The sequence below is a fragment of the Salvia splendens genome, chromosome 18 (genome assembly GCF_004379255.2).
Source record: "Salvia splendens isolate huo1 chromosome 18, SspV2, whole genome shotgun sequence".
Lineage (NCBI taxonomy): Eukaryota > Viridiplantae > Streptophyta > Magnoliopsida > Lamiales > Lamiaceae > Salvia > Salvia splendens.
Window position 1 is genome coordinate 8,084,787 of NC_056049.1, and position 21,008 is coordinate 8,105,794.

The 21,008-nt window shown below is 42.2% G+C and overlaps 3 protein-coding genes across 6 annotated transcripts; 1 reads left to right on the top strand and 2 right to left on the bottom strand.

Annotated features, from left to right (window-relative positions):
- Positions 1-1,315: 1,315 nt before the first annotated feature.
- LOC121776365 (kinesin-like protein KIN-14R) lies at positions 1,316-6,638 on the bottom strand. Of its 2 annotated transcripts, none has more exons than XM_042173536.1 (18): positions 6,303-6,638; positions 5,696-5,922; positions 5,448-5,619; positions 5,289-5,359; positions 5,014-5,197; positions 4,809-4,918; positions 4,609-4,708; positions 4,451-4,537; positions 4,204-4,380; positions 3,841-4,111; positions 3,596-3,757; positions 3,298-3,513; positions 3,164-3,201; positions 2,895-3,058; positions 2,537-2,788; positions 2,295-2,435; positions 2,138-2,206; positions 1,316-2,054 (listed from the first exon to the last, which is right to left on the bottom strand). In XM_042173536.1, the coding sequence occupies exons 1-18, from the start codon at positions 6,502-6,504 to the stop codon at positions 1,554-1,556; spliced, it is 3,144 nt and encodes a 1,047-aa protein (XP_042029470.1). In that variant the 5' UTR covers positions 6,505-6,638; the 3' UTR covers positions 1,316-1,553. The 2 variants fall into 2 exon arrangements, with proteins under 2 accessions (XP_042029470.1, XP_042029469.1); XM_042173535.1 differs by having other exon boundaries at positions 5,696-5,994.
- Positions 6,639-14,703: 8,065 nt separating this feature from the next.
- On the top strand, positions 14,704-16,744 carry LOC121775855 (uncharacterized tRNA/rRNA methyltransferase slr1673-like). 3 transcript variants are annotated; one of them, XM_042172932.1, is made up of 5 exons: positions 14,704-15,112; positions 15,677-15,708; positions 15,778-15,965; positions 16,070-16,120; positions 16,205-16,744. In XM_042172932.1, exons 1-5 carry the CDS (start codon positions 14,829-14,831, stop codon positions 16,592-16,594), a joined length of 945 nt encoding a protein of 314 aa, XP_042028866.1. In that variant the 5' UTR covers positions 14,704-14,828; the 3' UTR covers positions 16,595-16,744. The 3 variants fall into 3 exon arrangements, with proteins under 3 accessions (XP_042028866.1, XP_042028867.1, XP_042028865.1); XM_042172933.1 differs by having other exon boundaries at positions 14,705-15,112; positions 15,790-15,965; XM_042172931.1 differs by having other exon boundaries at positions 14,709-15,112; positions 15,677-15,965.
- A 100-nt stretch (positions 16,745-16,844) lies between these two features.
- On the bottom strand, positions 16,845-20,083 carry LOC121775854 (rab3 GTPase-activating protein non-catalytic subunit-like). The gene is made up of 8 exons (XM_042172930.1): positions 19,663-20,083; positions 19,156-19,290; positions 18,763-18,951; positions 18,435-18,496; positions 18,156-18,313; positions 17,730-17,878; positions 17,479-17,622; positions 16,845-17,125 (listed from the first exon to the last, which is right to left on the bottom strand). The coding sequence occupies exons 1-8, from the start codon at positions 20,032-20,034 to the stop codon at positions 16,934-16,936; spliced, it is 1,401 nt and encodes a 466-aa protein (XP_042028864.1). The 5' UTR covers positions 20,035-20,083; the 3' UTR covers positions 16,845-16,933.
- Positions 20,084-21,008: the final 925 nt, after the last annotated feature.

Consider the following 21,008-nt stretch of genomic DNA (forward strand, 5'->3'; position numbering starts at 1 on the left):
GCGACGGGTTGGTTTGGAGACGGCTCCATGTCCGACAAACCGTACGAATCCGTACTGAATTTGGGATCGTACTGCGTGTTGGCGTCGAACGACCGATATTCGTCGGGTTCTGTACCCGGCCAACGCGCATCACCACCAAACATCAGACTATTGGGACTTGAATCCATTTCGTAGTAAATGTGAGTTTCGAGAGTGGAATCGTGAAATGAAATGTTACAAATGAAGGTGGGGTCGGGGGTATTTAAACAAATTTTTCGAATTTAGCAATAAAAAAAATAAAAAACGCGTGCCATCCGGCGCGCCATCGTCCGTGTCGCCCACAATGGCGCTCGATGGTGCGGACGATGGCGCACCCGATGGCCTATCGAGCGCGCTTCTACCGCGGACGAAGCATAGGGCGTGGGCTTAGGGCGTCGCATCGTCCGGGCACCCACAATGGTACCCGATGGCGCGCCCGAGGATGATGGCACGTATCGGGCGCGCCTTCGGGCGCCCCATTGTGGATGCCCTAATACGGGTTTCGGGTACCCCAAATCCGAAAAATTCTAACATTAACTACCCGAACCCATAATTTTGGGTTTCGGGTACCCAAAACCCGTCGGGTATTGGGTCGGGCTCGGGTATACCCGAAATCCGCGGATTAAATTTGCAGGCCTGAACAAAATAGAATGAAGAAATTTATATATATAGTAGCTAGGAAAAATGTGAAAGTGTTGAGAGTTTTATTTCCTTTTTCATGGTATACATTAAAAACTTAACATAGACTTCATCAATATAATTACGTTTCTTTTCACCACAAACCTGATTAATTAGTTACATTCTTCGTATTTAAATCAGTGACTAATTTGTAGTATTTTAATTTGTCGTCAAATCTAATTTTCCCTATTTCAAAAAATAAATTTAAAAATATAAGTAAAATTAATTACATAATCTCTGCCAAGGTTATTGTTTATTTTGGTTCCCTAAATTGCTTTTAGTAAACTAGTAGTATACTAGTATTATCTATTCTCAAACATGTCACAAAAACCTGTTAGAATTGAACTAGAAACTGGTCTGCCAAGTAACGTGAGTAGTTTTGTATTTTTAGATTCCAATGAAAAAGAGCTCAATCATCAAATTGGGCGGGCCCAAACATCATATAGTGTTTCCTTTGCAATTTAATTCGACGCTTCGTCTTTATACATCTTTTTATAGTGAACTACAAAAAAATGTCATTTGATAATAGGATTTACATGAAAATTCTTACTACAAATGAGACTGGAGAAACATTGATTAATCAGTGTCTAGTGTTTTTGAAGTGAATATGAACAAAAGTTACAGAAAAGTTTATCTTATGAATGATAATACAAATGAAAATCATTTGAATGGGCACTGCATACTACAAGAAGAAAACAACTCACTAATCAATAATTTGGTATATTATATAGATATTGATTTGGTAGACAAGCTCACTAACATTACAGCATAGAAAACATGCACACACACACTACCAAGGCAGGCAGTCAGGATGTTAGTTTGTGAGTTAGAGAAGCAATGGGGCATTACTTAGTTCTCTATCTGGTCCACATTCTTTTCTTGCTGTCCTTGATCCCCTGGACTGCTGCGTCTCTTGTAGTTTTCACACGTGCAACGGGCCTCTGCACCGCGATGGATGGCTTCGTCACTCTTGAAACTCCAGCGGCAGCAGGCTTTGGAGGATCTGAACGCCTGCTTTTGTAGCCGCGGTGGTCGCTCACCGGAGGTGGAACTGCACCATTATTCTCAACTTCACTGTTTCTAGATAATCTCTTCCTCCTGACCTCATGGAGATTGTCATTCTCCTTGGCGTGGTGGTCGCTCACCGGAGGTGGAACTCCAACTTCACTGTTTCTTGATAATCTCTTCCTTCTGACCTCATGGAGATTGTCATTCTCCTTGGCCATAGCAGAGGGGTGACTGCCTCTGCGGTTTGCTACACTCAAACTTCTTAGAATGCGATGCTCAGTTTCATTTGTCATCTCCTCTCTCACCGGCTGCTGCTCTTGCTCTCTCAGTTTGTCTTCGAGTTCTTTGATCTGCAATAATCACATATAAATAATAATGTTAGCAGTGAACGTGCATCCACTGGCTTGTTACAAGCTACGAATGTTGTGAGTACCGTTTGCCTCAGGGAGAGACACTCCGCATTTTCTTCCCGTTCTGTCAACTTTCTTTCGAGCTCTTTGACCTAATCATGATAAAACTTTCATTATACATGTGACTTTTTTTCGAAACTATACTGCATGTTTTATTTAAGCAAAAACAAGTGCAAAAACCTTATGTTCAAGTGTTTGAGAAGTGGACTCAGATTGTTGCATTTGCTCTCTCAGCTTCTTCTCAAGATCATTAACCTTAATTTGGTATGTTGTAGAATGATTTTCGTCTTTCTCTTTCAGCTTGTTCTCCAACTCCACGACCTTCAACAAACACAAGAAAATCGATAGATGGATTAATTTTCAAGATTTTTCCAAGCTTACCTGAGCTGAGTGGTAGGCACATAAAAGTTGATATCTCTCACCTTCTGTTGAAGTCTGGAACATGATTCTTCTTTCCCCCTTAAATTCTCCGAAAGATGTGAAACCTGTTTCTCGGATTGGCATTGCAGTGATGACTTGAACTCTAATTGACCCTCTAACTCTTTTAGTTTTTCCAATTGGGTTTTGTAAAACTGATCCTTTCCCTTAGCTTTACTCTCTAGGTTATGTAGATTTTCTTCAAGTCTTTTCAAGGATTCGTCTTTGGACTTACATTCCAGACGTGCTTTCTCAAGCTGCACAAGAAATAGACAGATACAAAAAGGATGAGACCAATATAAGAGAATGTTATCAAAGCATACATTCGTTCAATACTAAATTTGATCTTCCTGAATAGCATACCATTGTTTTCATCTTCTGGAGCTCACTTGTATCAACTTGTTTTCTAGCAGGACCCAACTCGACTCCTCTGACTCGGGTTGCAAAATTAAGCGAACTCAGAGTCTCACTTAAGTCTTTATCTGAGGGACTAATTTGTACAAACATCAATGTTTTTGAGTCACCACCTGCAAACATGAAAAATACATTATGTATTATTGTACACAAGAATGGGAAGTCTGTCCTCGTAGCTATGTGGAGTTTATACAATCTGAGGAACCAATCAAGTTTACCTAATGAATCCTGCAGTAAATGAGTCAGCTTCGAGTTCCTGAAAGTTGCAACAATTAGACACCGAAGTCAGGTTTCATATATAAAGGTGTAATAACTCCGAGCAAAATGAGAAGGGCTGTGTTACTTCATCAACCTGTATGGTATGTGGCTGCTTTTATTTGCAAGAGCAGATATTACGTCTCCAAGAGCAGAGAGCGACCTGTTAATGTTTTGAGCTTCCTTAAGCCGGTCACCTTGCACGTCAGTTTTTGCAAGCCTCTCGCTTCCTGCTAAGTCCACAAGCCAAAGTTTGCTTTTCGTGCACTCTCCAGTAATTAGATTTTTGCTCCTTACCATAATACAGATCATGCTGAAATGTGTGAAAAAAGAGAGAGATGAGACCTTATAGATAAAAGGGAAGAAAGAAACTAAAAGTCTGCAAAAGGCATTACCAGTGAGATCGACTGCTGTGCTCGTTCACATTATTCGATCCAACAGCCCGAGCGCTGCTTCCTGCTTGTAGAACATTCCAAACTTGTTGGATATTTTCCACTTTGGCTTCAATAATTCCAGGAATATGATGTGATCCTTCAGAAGCTTGCTTTATCTCCAATCTAGAATTATTCCACAATTAGCATGTTAATTGTGTAACTATACTTTCCAAAATTGTTCAATTTATGAGAAGAAAACTACTAACTTCTTGGATGTTTCAATAGCCAGCAAATCCCTTATCTGTTCATTGTAAACTTCAAGCACACTAACTGAAATGCTGTAAGTGTTTGTTTCAGTTCTCTCATTGGCAGTCTTGAACAATTCTTCCAGGGTCCGATAATTGACTCCCCGATTCTCCTCAGTACCTTCCATTGTGAATGTCTTGCCTGTTCCAGTTTGTCCATAGGCAAATATACAAACATTGTATCCATCTAAAACCGAACCCACCATGGGCGCAGCATCGGCAAACACATCAACTGCTCATGTAGAAAACAGGAGGTGAGAATTCAGATATTGCATTAGAATGATAGTTTCCTCCAAAACCAAAAATATAATAGGAAGCGCCCACCTTGATCATCTTTGGGAGTGTAAACACGATCAAACTTGAAACTCTTTTTGTTGGAGCCACTTGCTGCAATACCAAGATCTCCATCCTTAGCAGCATCGAAGTCCATTACTGATGCACACCCAGCTACGACCTCCGACTTGCTTAAGGGCCGGCAACGACAAAACACCCTGATATTCCCTGATACACAGCTAAATCTTGAGAATAGATTCAAATCTAAGATACATGATAAGAGCTATCACAAGCTAACCTTTGGTCTCCTGCAACTCATTGTGGAGCTTCCGCCTCTTCATTTGCTCATCATTGTACTTAACTTTGAGATCTTCACACTGTTCAACTGCATAACGAGTCGGATTATGTTATATGCATCTCATGTAATAGGTTATTTGATTTTGTTCTAAAACATACCAAGTGCCTGAACTGCAAAAACCATTTTATTCAAGTCAGGAATGGAGTCTGCACATTCATGTGCTTCACGAGAAAGCTCTGAATGTTCTTGTTTCATGATCTGCAAAAAAAATCAGCTTGCTTCAAAGAATGCAAACGAACTCCAAATAAATGGACAATATATTTTTCTGCACTGTATTAATATGGAAGCGTTGACAAACCTTTACTTTCTGTTCTAAGTCGCTGATCGCCTTGGTCCAAGATTCCTTGTCGTGCCCATACTTGCTTGCAAGGTCCCTAAGCTTCGTGGCTTGCTCCTCTAGAGTTTTGTCTACCGAAAATTTGACAAAATTGGATCACAGAATCTTAAGTGCTACGAATTACCACAAGTTCACGAATGTGACAACAATCCTAACCAATTCTTACCTAGGGAGTATGTCTGGAATGTCTTATTGTCAAGGTCCATCCTAACCTTCTGTAGTTGTTCGTTGGTTGCACTCCAAGACATCCACGACTGATAACATTCGTCGGTCTTTTGCTTCAATGTGTCTTTCAACTCTTGTATATCTTTCTCATACTTGGCTACTGATTTTGTTCGTATAGCTTTTTTCTGAAATATCCAAATGGTACAACTATAAATAGCAAGATAATTGAAGGATAGCTTTTTCTGAAATCTACAAACATGTTTATTCACAACATACCTGAGGTGAAGGATATTCTATCTGAGTAGAACAATTTGAACACGTAAAGTACTCATGAGTCGGCTGAGGGACTGCAACCAATGACAAATGCTTGAACATTCATAGTTATCTTCTAAACATTCCTACCAGATAGAAACATTTAGGTACAGAACAAAATACCTGAGGTTTGAGGCGCTCTCCTTACACAGATTCCACTAACTATAGGATTCCCGAATACCCCTTCAAACCTTAACCGAAGACTCCCATCATCCTTAACAGCAGCTCGAGCACCAATGACTTGCAAAGGTTTGTTGAACCCCACAATGGAGAAGATATCAAATTCAGACAAAATCTGCATAGTGAAAATACAGGCACAAATACTTAAGATTCGCTCATGTATGACAGTGAAAATTCACAAGTTCACTTGCCTTTTCGTCTTGCATGAAAACATTGAACACCCTCATTCCTTTGGGGCCATTGACGTTAATAATTTCAGAAAAATGGAGATCGATGAAATAATCCCCAGTCGGAAGATTCTCAAAGCTGTAGCTGAAGTTTCCGAGTCGTGCAGACTGATAAACGAACGAACAATCCCCACCCTCGGAGATGAAATCCTCTGTTTGAAATGCATCTCCGCCTTCATAAAAATTGTCTGCTGTAAAATCAACACCCGAGTCTGATTTCAGCGATGTCATGGAACCAGCATTGACAAAGAGCAAAATTTCATCTGATCAACAAAGAAATGAGCTTTAGTCAAAAACAACAAACAATCTAGCACTCTCAGAAGGAAGGAAGGGAGAGATCTTGAATTTATTCCTCTGCTCTCATCTTCTGAATTCTCAATTCCTCGTTAGAGAATAGCAAAACAAAAACACTATTTAACATTAGACAAACAAAGCCGCATTTCCCAAATATTTACTTATTTACTTCAAAGAAAGATAGATGTTTATACAAAAAGACATAGTATTCTTCAGAGAAAAAAACCCTAATCTTGATATTGTTTGAAACATTTTCAAAAACATCTAGAAGGCGTACCTGTAGGGCAAGAAACTGTGAAGCCGTTAGGGATTAATTTCGCACAAGAATCCCAAACCATTAGATCAGCCACAGAATCTTCCTTTTCGTCTTCTTCCATGTCTTGAGTCGAATTCTGTGCTTCTCCCAAATCGAAACCGGTAGAAGGATTGCGAATTTCTTGATTGTCATTGAATAATTGGAAGTCGTCATTTTGTTCCATTTTCGAATTCGGGAATTGGGGTTTTCTGGTTTTTGATTAGGGAAAATGGGCGTTTCTTTCTGCAATTTGAGTGCGCCTTTGTCTGTGTTTTGACTGTTTTCGGATGCGTTTGAATTTGGATTTTGTATCTGTTTCAAATTATATGACCGTTACTCTTCTGGGGTGTGTCAACTAAAGTAGAATTTGAAAAATGGGGAATGAAGTGATTAACTTAAATGTAGGGACCGATTAATAAATTAACTTTGGTTCCTTAAAAAAAACAAATTAACTTTGGCGTTCATTAGTTCGCTAGGACGGAATAACTAAAAGATAGTACTCCCACTGTCTCAGCTTAAACGAGCCGTTATATTTTTTGACCTATTTTGCAAAAGATATACTCTATCTATCAGTCCCAGTTAGAACGATGACACATTTTTTTTAGTTTACCCCAATTAAGATGATATATTTACTTTTTTTTTAGAAATTTTCTCTCTTCATTTAATATACCCAACCACTTTTTCTCACTCATATTAAATTATTCATCTTTCATTCTCTCTTTATTTTAATACTTACACTCACATTTTTCCTCCCCAATTAAACACATTACACATAACTCTTAAAATTCCGTGTCGATTTATGTCATCTTAGCTGGGACGGAGGAAATAATAAATAGTTAAAATAAGATAAAATTAAGTTAGAAAGAAAATAATGTAGAAGAGATATCTACATTAATTTAGTGTGTACAGTGGTTATCATTTACAAGTATTTTATTTTGATTTTGTTGGGTGCTAACATTTTTATTTTTCCATTAATTTAGAAAGAGTACAAATTTTGACAAATGAAAAAAAGATAGAGAATTCATGAGAAAAGTAGAATCTGATGTCTAAAGTCTAAAGTCTAAACCAACGAACAAACCGTTTTCAGATTACCAAAACCTTCCCAACAAACATCTCAGTATGATACGATGTTGATCGTATAGGAAGCTTGGTCGGCGGCAAGAGAGCTCGACGACAAGAGCAGACTGCATGCAGAGAGTTCCTCCGTCAAGCAGTAAACTTGAGTTTGATAAAAAAGGAAGAAAGAAAACGGAAATTTTATAGTAAACTTCTCATATATTATTGATAGTTGAAAAGTTACCCTTTTTATATGTAAGACACAAAGAAAACCTGAGATAGAGCTTATAATTACTCTCGACTCCTTACACTATTACATTATATGAAATAACCAAAATAACTAAGAAACTAACAATCAACAGTCTTTGAAATGGGCTGGGGGTCTTCTTATGCTCCGAGAGGAAACATCATCTCTGCAGTCTTCATCATCTGTATCCCTTGCCTGTGTCTGCTGGACTGAAGTAGAGGGGTTCGTATCATCTCCCCCCGATAGAAGTGTCCTTGTCCCCGAGGACAATAGAAGGAAAACGACGAGCGAAGGAGTTGAGAGGTTCCCAAGTTGGAGAGTTGTCACTTGAATCAGACCACTGGAACAGACCCTGTTCCACCGGCTTGCCGTCTTGCATTACCACACGACGTTCTAGTAAGCGAAGCGGCTTAGCAACCGGTCGAGACATGAAGAATTCCTCTGGGAGTGGAACTTCAGGGGGCATGACAGAACCTGCAATAAAAGGTCGCAAAAGACTAACATGAAAGACATCGTGCACACGACATTCCTTCAGTAATGCTAAGCGATAGGCGACGGGTCCTATACGCTCAGTGATCTTAAAAGGGCCGTAGAAACGGCAAGCCAATTTTGCAGACTATGGTCGGGCTACGGAGTGTTGACGATATTGTTGAAGTTTGAGAAGAACCAAGTCGTCAATTGAAAATTGAACATCCCGACGGTGCTTGTTTGCTGTGTCTCGCATCTGTTGTTGAGCCCTCTGTAAATTCGATCTCAATTTAACCAGCAATGCCCCTCTTTGGCGGATAAGATCTGCTACTGCCGGGGGAGTAGTATGAGTAGGAGGTGTGGCGACCAATAAAGGTGGATCTCTGCCATATAGAGCATGAAACGGAGAAGTGCCAAGGCCCGAATGATGAAAGCAATTGAGTGCAAGTTCCGCCCAAGGCAGGAAATTTGTCCATCTTGAAGGCTTATCCGCAACGAAAGCACGCAAATATTGGTCAAGACCTCTATTGCGGACCTCCGTCGGAGCATATGCTCGAAAAATGCAACTTAGTACCACTTAAACGGAGCATATGTTCCCACGTCGTACTTAGAAAAATAGGATCCCTATCCGACACAAGAGTTTTAGGGAAACCGTGATGTTTAACCACTGTTTTAATAAACAGTCGGGCTACCCTCAAGGCATCAAATTTCATCGGAAATGCAACGAAGTGTGCATACTAGGATAGTCGGTCGACAACAACCATTATAACTGTGTACCCTCTGGATGGTGGCAGACCCGTGATAAAGTTCATGGAAACATCGTCTCAAACCTGTGATGGAATAGGCAAAGGTTGGAGCAAACCTGCAGGACGTTGAGTAGAATACTTTGTCGTTTGACAGTCAACACACGAATCAACAAACATTCGAACTTCCTTGCGCATTTTAGGCCAAAAGAAGCCCATCTAAAGGCGGCAAAATGTACGGTCTACCCCGGGATGGCCAACGGCAGGGGTATTGTGATGTTCAAACAGCAACCGAGCGTGACTAGGTGAAGCAGGACCAACGTAAACTCTATGTTTATAATATAGTAAGCCATCAGAGTAAAATAGGTGAGAAGGAGCAGTACCATTCTCAACAGCAGTTTGAATATCTGTGAGGTAAACCGAAGATGCAGTTTCTGTTCGCAAGGTAGAAAGCAGATCAGGCACAGGTTGTGCTGCTAGAGTAAGCAAGGCGGTGGTCTGTTCAGCGTCTGGATCCCGATGCGAGAGGGCATCAGCAACCCGATTCGAAGTACCATTCTTATACTCTATCCGAAATTTGTAGCCCATTAACTTCCGCACATAAAGATGTTGATCCAGCGTCATGGATAACTTGTTGAAGCAGATCTTTAAGACTTTTTTTATCACTGCGAATAACAAACTCACGACCCAGTAAATATTGTCTCCACTTTTGAACCGCTTCGACAATTGCATAGAGTTCTTTGTGATAAGTGGATGCAATACGACGCCGTGGACCCAACTTCTTGCTGAAATAAGACAAAGGATGGCCATCTTGCAACAAGACCGCACCAATACCAAAATCTGAAGCGTCAGCTTCTATATAAAATGTGCGATCAAAATTCGGCAGATGAAGGACTGGGGCTGATGTCATCGCAGACTTAAGAGCTTCAAAACTGTCATTTGCCTGCGGAGACCAAACGAACGAATCCTTCTTGAGCAAATCAGTGAGAGGGGCTGCAATTATGGCATAATGAGCAACGAAACGCCGGTAGTAGCCCGTCAAACCCAAGAATCCACGCAACTGTTTAACTGTGGTAGGTGTCGGCCATGCCACCATTGCTTCAATCTTCACAGGATCAGCATTAAGACGCCCATCTGTGATCAGGTGACCTAAGTAATCCACTGTGGAACTGCAGAAAGTGCACTTAGATAGCTTCACAAAGAAAAGATTAGCCGCCAAAGTTGATAGAACTTGCTCCAAGTGGGTACAATGAGTTTCCAAAGTAGGACTGTAAACCAGAATATCATCAAAAAATACAATAACTGATTTACGCAGAAATAGCCTAAAAATTGAATTCATAGCCGCCTGAAAAGTCGAGGGAGCATTTGTCAAGCCGAAGGGCATAACAAGAAACTCGAAATGACCATCATGAGTTCGAAAATCAGTCTTGAAAATATCTTCACTGTGCATTCGAATCTGATGGTATCCTGATCGCAAGTCTAGTTTTGTAAAAAACTTTGTTGCACCCAATTCATCAAATAATTCATCTGCCGTGGGAATAGGAAAGTGGTCCGGGACTGTTGCTCGATTCAATGTTCGATAATCGATGCAAAATCAAAAAGAGCCATCCTTTTTGCGAACCAATATGACCGGTGATGAGAAGGGACTTTGACTTGGTTGAATAATTCCTTGTTCAAGCATTGCTGAAACTTGTTTCTCAATCTCCTGTTTTTTAAAATATGGATACCGGTATGGTCTAACATTGATGGGTTTAGAATCAGGAAATAAATGAATTTGATGATCAAAATGCCGAGGAGGAGGCATACCAACCGGAAGCTGAAAAACAGCGCTGAATGACGACAAAATCTGACGAATTGTAGGAGGCAAATCTGATGGAAATTCCTGTTGTGGTTGTGAAGAATGTGTAGCTGACTCTACTGGATACTCAACAATTTCAAATAAGTCCAGCTCCTCACCTGTAGTCATCAGAGTAGTCAAAGCATTCAGTGAAATAGACCGAGGCGGTGTAGAGAGACCATGCAGCACCACCAATGTATCATCTCTGAAAAATTCCATTGTTCGTGCCAAATAATCATGAGTAACACGACCCAAGATTTCAACCACTCCATGCCCAAAATAATGTTCGGTCCATGGAAAGGCAAAATATGCAAATAAATGTGAAAGCTATTGCCCTGTAGATCGATCTTCGTCTGCTTGCAGACATGAGAGCAAGTTAGAGATTCACCATTACCAACATAAACACGAAATGGTGAAATATTAGTCAGAGAAAGACTTAGCTTCTCGGCAACACGTGGGTGTAGGAAGTCATGTGAACTACCAGTGTCAACAAGGATAGTGACCTCTGTATTGTAAATTGTACCCCGCATATGAATCGATTTGGATGATGCACGCCCCGCCACCGTATTTAAGTGGGACAAATCAACAGTAATAACATTGAGCTCAGGAAAATCACTGTCTGGTCCGGTCTGCTTTGTGTCATCCGGATCGTCTCCCATATATGCCAAAAAATTTTGTTTGCAAACATGACCGGGGGCCCAATTTTCCTCACAATACCAACATAAGCCTTGTCGTGATCGTTCGGATTTCTCAGAAGAAGATAAACGTATGACCGGCAATTTAGCTAGCTCACTCCCACGAAAACGTCCACTTGATGGACGAACCGATTGATTTGAGGATGGCGCTGAATTCGGAGGAACGGAGGAGCGGTTATACGGATTTCTGGTGTCACGAGGTAACTAGGGGTGTCTAGTTGAAGATGTAGTCGGCACCTGTTCAGAGCGACAAGCCGATAATTCCTTGGCTAAGGCAAAAGCCGCCGCTAGAGATTTAGGGCAATGCAATTTGACCTCACGTTGAGTTTATTTTGCAGTCGTTCGAACTCCAACTGATAATCCGAGACAGTGGCCGTCTGGCATAACTTTTCAATCAAACCGATATAACTCTCGTAACAGTCTGGATCAAATCTATACCGAACCTCATTTAAGAAATCCTGCCAAGTTACATAATCGTTGTTGGAACAGTAATGCTTAATCCATTCCGACGTTGATGGGTCAAATAAAGGCACCACATAGTGTAGGAATAACCTCTGGAAAGTGGGAATTTGGTTGGTTGAGGGAGTTCTGAAACTGTTGATGTTGTGGAATATGTGTAAACTGCCGTCTGGAACGGTTGTGGAGGCGGTGGAGTGCCGCGAATCGCCGGAATAGGCAAAGCATAAGGCGGGTCATGATCCAAACGTGGTAGGTTCCGTTGATCAGCTAGCCGGCGATCAGTGGCAGTCAAGCGAGATTCCAAATTGGCAATCGTGGATATAATCCAATCCAATTGTCCGTTGGGAAGAACACCTGGGGCAGGAACGACGACGGTCGGAATTTCATGCTCACGGCGAACATTGTCCACTTGAGGCATGCCCAATTGTTCCCGATTGGGAACTACTGGTATGGTATTAGGATTTGTAGACATGAGATCGACAATGAAGGCACCAGATGATACGATGTTGATCGTATCGGAAGCTTGGTCGGCGGCAAGAGAGCTCGGCGACAAGAGCAGACTGCGTGCGGAGAGTTCCTCCGTCAAGCAGTAAAAAAGGAAAAAAGAAAACGGAAATTTTGGAGTAAACTTCTCATATATTATTGATAGTTGAAAAGTTACCCTTTTTATATATCTAAGACCCTAGAGCGGTTCGACCTCCTATCTCTCAGGAAAGAACCACAAAGAAAACTCGAGATAGAACTTATAATTACGCTCGACTCCTTACACTATTACATTATATGAAATAACCAAAATAACTAAGAAACTAACAATCAACATAGTCTTTGAAATGGGCCGGGGGTCTTCTTAGAGCATCCACAATGGCGCCTAGCGCACCGCCTAGCCGAGCGCCGGCGCTAGGCGAACCATTGGAGGAGCCGAAAACCGCCGAGCGGTTTTCCGGAAATCAATTTCGCCTAGCGCTAGGCGGTCAAAATCCGCTGGGCTATGCGCTGGGTGATCCACTCGGCTCCATTGCAGCGCCCGGATCGCCCAGCGCATAGCCCATCGGATTTTTTATTTTTTTATTTTTTATTTTCGAAACACTATATATACGCGATTTGCACTTCATTTTCATTCGCACCACTTGTATTAACGAGTACTCTCTCTATCTTAATTTCTGTACAAGATCAACACCGAGAAATGGATCTGAACAACGAGCCTAGTTCAGGGACGAGCGGTTCTCAAACTCCCCCAATCCCCATTGGAGGCGGATGGAATCAGATGCCCGGGTATTACAACATGTACCCGTGGCAGCAGATGCTACCCGGGATGCCGACCGGAGGGAGTCCGCCGGGGGGTTCCCGGCGATGAGGGGTTGGGCACCCAATATGCAGATGATGCCGGGGTGGGCACCCAATATGCAGATGATACCCGGGGGAGGTTCGGTGACGCAGGGGACGCCGGGGGGCGTACTGGCGATGCAGGTGACGCGGGGGGACGTCTATCGCCCCAGTTTTGATTTTTTGACTGCTTCGTCGCACACATCAACCCCAACGGATGCGCAGTTCACGACGAGCGGTTTTGATGATTTTGCGTTGTTGGATTTGGGGTTTGATAGTCTCGGAGTTCCGGAAACTCCCGTTCAAACGGGGGGAGCAGTGCAGGGTAGTGGCGCCCCAAAGAAGAAGGGCAAGGGAAAGAAGGTCGGGGAGTCGTCGCAGCCGGGTGGGGATGACCCCACGGTACGGAGAAGGTGGACGGACGAGGAGAACGTTGCGCTGTCAAAGGTGTGGTGAGTGTTTGCGACGATCCTCTTGTTTCTAATAACCAGAGGATCGTCAACGTGTGGGGCAAGGTAGCAGCAGCCTACCAGCTATTTTGCCCGGAGGGGAGGCCATACAACGGGGAGGATTGCCGGAAGGCGTGGAACCGAATCAGGGCTGCCGTCTCCCGATTTTCGGGTTTGTACGCCAACGCCCTCCGCATGCAGAGTAGTGGCCAAACGGAGGACGACTGCAGCAGGATAGCGGAGAAAGCCTTCCCCCAGCCCGGGTTGTATAAGGACTTCACCTACTGGAACTGCTATCTTGTGCTGAACGACTCCGAGAAATTCCGAGTAGGTGTCGACGCTGGCTGGCCGAAGAAGCAACGATTGAACTATACCGGGTATTTCAGCGGCAGCAGCGGTGGTTCCCACGACCTCCCCGAGACGGACCAGGTGCTCCCCAACCCTCGTTCGTTCGGCCGCCGACCTCGCCCCGCTGGGCAAAAGCGGGCACAACGGGAGGCGACGGGGGTCGTCGGGGGTTCCCAGGAGGTCCAGTCGGCATCCCCCTTTGACCGCCAGTCTACAGAGGATCTCAAGTACTTCGCGCGTCAACAAACACGCCAGATGATGGTGAAGACGTTAGCCGAATGGCGAGCGGCGACGGACCCCCAGGAGAAGAGATTTCTCTTCACATTGCTCGAGAGCATGAATGACGATCTGCGTGGAAGCGGCAGCGGCGGTGGCAGCGGAGGCGGCGGTGACAGTGGCGACGGAGGCGGCGGTGGCGGTGGCGACGGCGACGACGGAGGCGAGGGAGCCGGCGAGTGATTTTTTTATGTAATGTACTTTTTGCGATTTTGAATATCATTTTTTTTATTAATGTACTTTTTAAAAAATTTTGTACTTTTTTAATTTATTGTAATTTTTTTTTTAAATTAAAATAGTATTATTAATGTTTCTCGTATACGTCTCGTAAATTAAATTCCGTATATTGTGTTATTAGTGATGTGGCTATTGATGTGGCTGGACTATTTATGATATGGCTAGGCAATGGCTGGGCTATTTCTGATGTGGCAGGAGGATTTTTAGTATTGATGATGTGGCAGGAGGAGTTTGTGGCTAGGCTATAACCACTGTGGATGCTCTTATGCGCCGAGAGGAAAATCATCTCTGCAGTCTTCATCATCTGTATCCCCTGCCTGTGTCTGCTGGACTGAAGTAGAGGGGTTCGTATCACAGTACCACACAAAAAATGCAATGCCTGCACAAATTTTTCATCTCAGCTTCTATTTCTCTTACTAATCCACCTAATTCGCAAGCCAAGAACCCAGCTTTTCACGCCACTTGTAGAATTCGATATTGCGACGAAGGTGTTCGTGAAAATGCCTCAAAGAAGGCGTTTTCTCTACCTCCAAATGTGAATTCCATTATAAGCACGTCCAACCCATTTGTTAAACACTGTGTGAAGCTTCGCCAGAGCTCCTCGTATCGACATCTTCATGGCATGGTTCTCGTTGTCGGCACTACTCCTCTAAGGTGACTTCATTTTCTCCTTGGAATTCTTCTTGTCTTTATCAACATTGCTATTTATATTTATGTTTATTGTTTCCTGTCAAGAAATTTACCAACTGCATTTATCCTAACTATATGCAAACGATCACAACATATCCATTTGCTTATCTGCAAAGTCTACTATAGCATTTTGTTTAATTCACCAGGTGTTGTGTTTATCAACTGTGTTGTTAAAGTGACAAAGGAAGGGGAAAATCCCAACAATCAAGGATTATTAGACTTAATTGAACAATGTCAGTGTTCATTGGAAATTGCAGCAGCTTTAATTCGACATTTGGCAAGGATTATTAGACGTAGTTGAACAATGTCAGTGTTCATTGAAGGTCTTGGGCTTCTTTTGTTTATAAAATTCTAGCATGTGTATGTGTTGCTTGTTAATTCTACCTTTGTAAATGTGAAAATTACATCTTATCTATGTAGATTTACAGCTCTCGTATGTCATTTGTTAATGTGACTACTTTGTGTTAATGTGAAAATCTACTCATTTGGAGGTAGTGCTTTGTCAATGTGAAATCCTACTTTTTGCAGGGAGATTTACAGCTCTCATATGTCAGAATCAGGTAAGCCTATAATTGAGTGCTTGTTTGTAGTGGAAAACTGTTCTATTCCTGAAGAAATCGACTATAAAGCTGTTCGTGTAGTTGAAGTTAGTCCGGAGGTGATAAGAAAAATATCCGGTGTCCAGTCTGTTGATTCTGTTGAAGTCATTGCTTTGATGAGAATCCCTTCAAGTTTTCGGATTATCAACAAGCACGATGAAGATTGTCGAACATTGTTTCCATTTCCACACAGGATTCTAGTTCTTGATGGGATCCAGGTATGCTTCACTAATTACAGACAATCACCTTAATTATGTAACATGAAAACAATAGAAATTTTTCTTGAAAATAAGTAGATTTTTTCATTCTCGATTGTTGGCAGGATCCCGGAAACCTAGGCACACTTGTAAGATCTGCAACAGCATTCAGATGGGTAAGGGCTGTTATTTCCATAGAAAAAATCCAATCTTTTTTCTTCTTTACATGTATTTTGTTCCAACATATCTCTGTTCAACAGGATGGTGTTTTCCTTCTGCCCGGCTGTTGTGATCCGTTCAACGACAAGGCTCTCAGAGCTTGCCGGGGAGCCAGCTTTCAGATTCCGATTGTTTCGGGTAGTTGGGAAAACGTAGGAGATCTCAGAGATGAGTTTCAGATGAGGATGTTGGCCGGCCATCCGTCCAAGGGGGACGACCTTAAACCGGTGATGAAGCTTTCTAAAGATCTTGCAGAGTCCATGGAGGGTTTGCCACTGTGCCTGGTTTTAGGAAGCGAAGGCGCGGGGCTCTCGCAGTTTAGCCGGAGGGATTGTGAGCTTGTAAGCATTCCCATGGCTGGAGAATTTGAGTCTCTGAATGTATCAGTAGCTGGTGGGATTTTCATGTATATGTTGCTGCGTCATAAATAGTACACCTGCTTCACTTAGCAGTAATACATCTTTCTTTCTTTCTATGATTAATGCGCAAACATTAATTATAGTGTATATGAGTTGGATAAAAATTGGTGGCTTGTTATTAATTTGCACACTATTTCAATAAGTTATTCTAGATTTTGCCTAGTTTATAGTGTATATGATTTTTGATTAGTTAGCCTGACTGGAATTTATTTGGCCAACCAAACTTCAGAAGGAATGTACGAAACGCTTGTTGCTAGCAATGTGAAAACAAATACAGTAGTATATGATCTAGAAACGAAGACAATATTTAAGCATCCTACACAATTGGAAGAAATTGATTGATACAAGAGGTCAGTAAAGAAATCGATTGAGAACAGATATTTGACCAGAGTCTCCGTTCAAAAAGAAAACTTCCAGCGGAACATAAGACGACGATGACGAAGATGCTGTTGCTGAACTGAATCTGTAAGTCGGTTGCAGTATTTTAGTGCCCTTAGGACACGGAACGGTCAGAAGGCGTTGGCCAGTTCTCATCTGCCACACCTGCAAGGAGCAAGTAAGGAAACTTCTGACCCTCGTAAGTGAATCCAAAATATTAGTACTATGCACGGTTAATTGAAACTAGCTATTAACGTGCGTCTGACAAGGCACATTCATGAAACATGGTGAGACCCTTAGAGAAAAAGAGTTTCAAGACTACGGCAGAGTGTGTTGTTGTATTGTTTTTCGTTCATGTGTATTACGCAGTTGCAAAGCAGAGGAAAATGTGAGTTTTATAGAAAATGCATGTTGGTTCTTCCTGCTATAAATCAATCAGTAGTTGAGATAAAAGCTTCATTGTCACTCACTGTATCACAATTATCTACAAGGAAAGACAGTATTCAAGAGAAATATACCTCAACAATTCCTTTTCGTGGTGCATGGATTGCTAGACACAGACAATAATCACTTTTTGTGTGTTCATAATAAGCAGGACGTGAGACAGCTTTATCTTTACTGGCAAGCATCTCTACAAATAAACAGCTTGCATCACGATATCCCTGGAGAGTGAATTAAGGTTGTATACGTTACATGGTGATGAAGTAGAGAGAACTTGAAGCTCAAGCTGGAAACGATTCTAGAATAGTGTAATTAAATTGTCAGGTACCTTCCATAAACGCACAACAACAAGAGCCTTAGTGTCTAAGAGCAAAATACGCCCAAGTGAATCGGTAATGGCTGCCAAAGAACCACTAGGTGACAGTGTGAGCTTTTCGCCCTTCCTTGGATGATCTTTCAGACAAGTTAGAGGAGAGGCTGTCTCAAAGTGACATTGTCAGAAAAAGTCCAGCAATCATCTTAGATACTAAGATTGTGCAAATAGTTAGTTTGTGTGAGTTCGTCAAGTGGTAGAGTGGTAATGCCTCAGGCCAAAGCTCTCGGGTTCGAGTCCCCCGTGGCACTGCCTTTAAATTTATATTCATTTGCTCATAAAAAAAATAATGCAAATAGTTTAAATTACAATCAGATATTATCTTCAGTGCAGAGAAAATATAGTGGTTTGGAGATAGCAGCCAAAATTTACATGCATTACCTCGGGCAAATGGTTGAGATTTAGGTTCTGGTTTTTTTGGACTGTTTGGTTCGCTACGCCAAATCAATTTTGAGAGTGAAGCTATTGTTGAAAACGTGGCAGGAACAACTTTTGACAAGATAGCTCCCACAAGTGATCTGCTCTTGTCAACCGAAAGCCTTCAGCAAAGTAAAATCAACCAATAAAATTAAGAAACGCGAATCAAGGCAATATCAAGTTTAGGTTGAAAGTGGAAAAACTCCAAAGGTAAAAAGTTAAATATTTCAAAATCTAACTAACCTAAATGCTGATATGACAGCATCATCTCCAATGGTGACTGCACAATAGTAGCGCTGACTTGACTGCCAATAAAATCAGCTGAATTCAAATACCAGAATAAATTCAGAAACTTCCCAGGAAATTACAAAAGGGACAGATAGAAACCACCACATTGTGGAAGAAGAACTTCTGACTGGGGAAAGTAGACATTTATAGGAAGAAACAGAAAACAAGAGACTGAAATTTTGCCTTCATAAACCGAAGCATAGAATCATTTTCAGTCATCAGCACAATTTGCATATTAAGTCTGTAGAGGTTGGAGGCAATACAGGTTTGACTAGGTAACTACCTGGATTTCCATCAACGGCGGGGGCATGACCCCAGTTATAGCAGCATCAGCACATACTCCATACTTGCTAACATTCCATAGTTGGTAAGGAAGGCTCCTAACTGGGTTCCCTGAATTATCCTGAAATGCATCGGAATCCTGATCCCAAAGCCGAGAGTTTGATTCTTGAAACCACTGCTGCAGAAAACTCTGCATTTCATAAAAGTTGTGTAAACAACACAGTTTTTGAATGTACATTCATAGAGCAAAGAGAAGAAAAAATCACTCCAACAAACTGGAACAAACTGGAAATGGACTCCAACAAAAGAGAAAACCAGATACCAACCATGGTTCAAAGCAATCGCACATAACAAAAGTTCGATACTCAAGTAAACAACAACGAATTTGAAGTACCTTAATATCAGATCCATCAAAACGACCAACTACACCAGGCATTACAATGCAAACCTCCTCTGACGATGTATCTTGAGTCAGATCTTGCTTAATCCCACGGACCCTTATCTTAAGAATCTTTGCCGGATTGACAATCTGCAAAATACACCATCAGCAGAAAATTAAAGCAATTTTAAGCTTAACTCTTGATAACCATTTATTTCCATAAGCTCAATACAAGGCAGACATCAAGCAGAGCATGTAACTTCACAATATCATATTGATCAAATGGTCATCTGCCTCACTAACGTTAACTACAAAAAAAGCAGCAAAATACGCACCTTATTTCCAAAGCAAACAATGAGATTTGCTCTAATTTGATCATGTAACTACTAAAATTACACTATATTTCAACAAACAGAAACACATAACATCGGCCAAAATCGTCGAAAAACGAAGAGCTCATCCAATTATCCACACCAAAAAAATAAATTCGACAACTAAAGAGCTAAAGTCTGTGAATGGGACCTGTCTGTGGATGAGACGACCTTGGATCGAGAAAATCATAAGATAACCGCAAGAGGTGCCGACGGCGAGAACTCTGATGTCGTCATCGAAGACTAGCCACTCGATGGCGGAGATGTACTCGGCCTCGATCGGGGAGAGCTCAGGCATGATCTTTGCGGCCAGATTTGAATCCATAACGGATCCGACGTCAATCGATTGAGACCAATTGAGGATAAGGATGAGTGAACGGTTGGCGAGAGCGATCGAATTGGTGTCGAGGGCAACATGGAGATTGGGGCTTTCCACCAGCCATCCTTCCTTTCCGGCGCCGACAGCCGACAAATCGGCGCCGGCTATACATCCGAGCTCCTTCGTGTGATTGCGACGCCACATTGCCGGAAATTCAGGGCATATCACTTCTGACTCGCGTCGTTCTTCCTGTCGATTTTTGGACTATTATTATTAGAGCATCCACGACGGCGGACGTCCCGAGCGGACGTCAGGCCACGTCCGCTGGGACATCCGCCATTAGGCAGCATGCATACAGATACGGACGACTGATGCAGACACCGTAGTTCCGCAGCTTTCAGGGACGTCCGTCGGGACGTCAGCCATTGCCTTGACACGATGGATGTCCCGGTGGACGTCCCGATTTTTTATTGTTTTTTGTGGATGTCCTTGAGGATGTCCGTCATTGTGTAGCGGGATATCCTTATGACGTGATAGTGCAGTGGGATATCCTTATGACGTGGCAGGAGGTGTTTTTGGAAAGTCCGTCGGGATGTCCGCCGAGACATCCGTCCCATTGTGGATGCCCTTAGAGAAAATCGGATCCGTAGGGGAGTCTACAACTAGAATAACGAAAATGTATTCACTTTGTTATTTCTTCCATATATGGGGAAAACGCCACCCTCGTTGGCGTTTTATTAAGTAAAAACATCAGCACGGTCGGCGTTTTACAATTTCGATTGATTTTATACAAATACAGCTTAAAGTGTAACACGCCCACTTGGTTGGCGTGTTTAAATTAAAAACGTCATTCGTGTTGCCGTGTTTAGCAAATTAGAAACGCCGACAAGATTGGCGTGTTTAAAGAAGATACGCCAGCGACAGTGGCGTATTTCAAATTAAAAACGCCAACAAGACAGGCGTGTTTGGACAGAATAATATATCAGCCTCTCCTCCCCCAAATCGCGAAACTCACACCACACACCTCACGATTTTATCCAAAGCAGCGCCTCTTCGTCGCAATTCGCCATCTTCTTCGTGATTTCGCCCTCTTCTTCGTGATTTCGCCCTCCCTCCATCAATCGGTGCTATTCTTCCCCATTTTCGTATACTTTTCGATTAGTATGCTTATCTTTTAC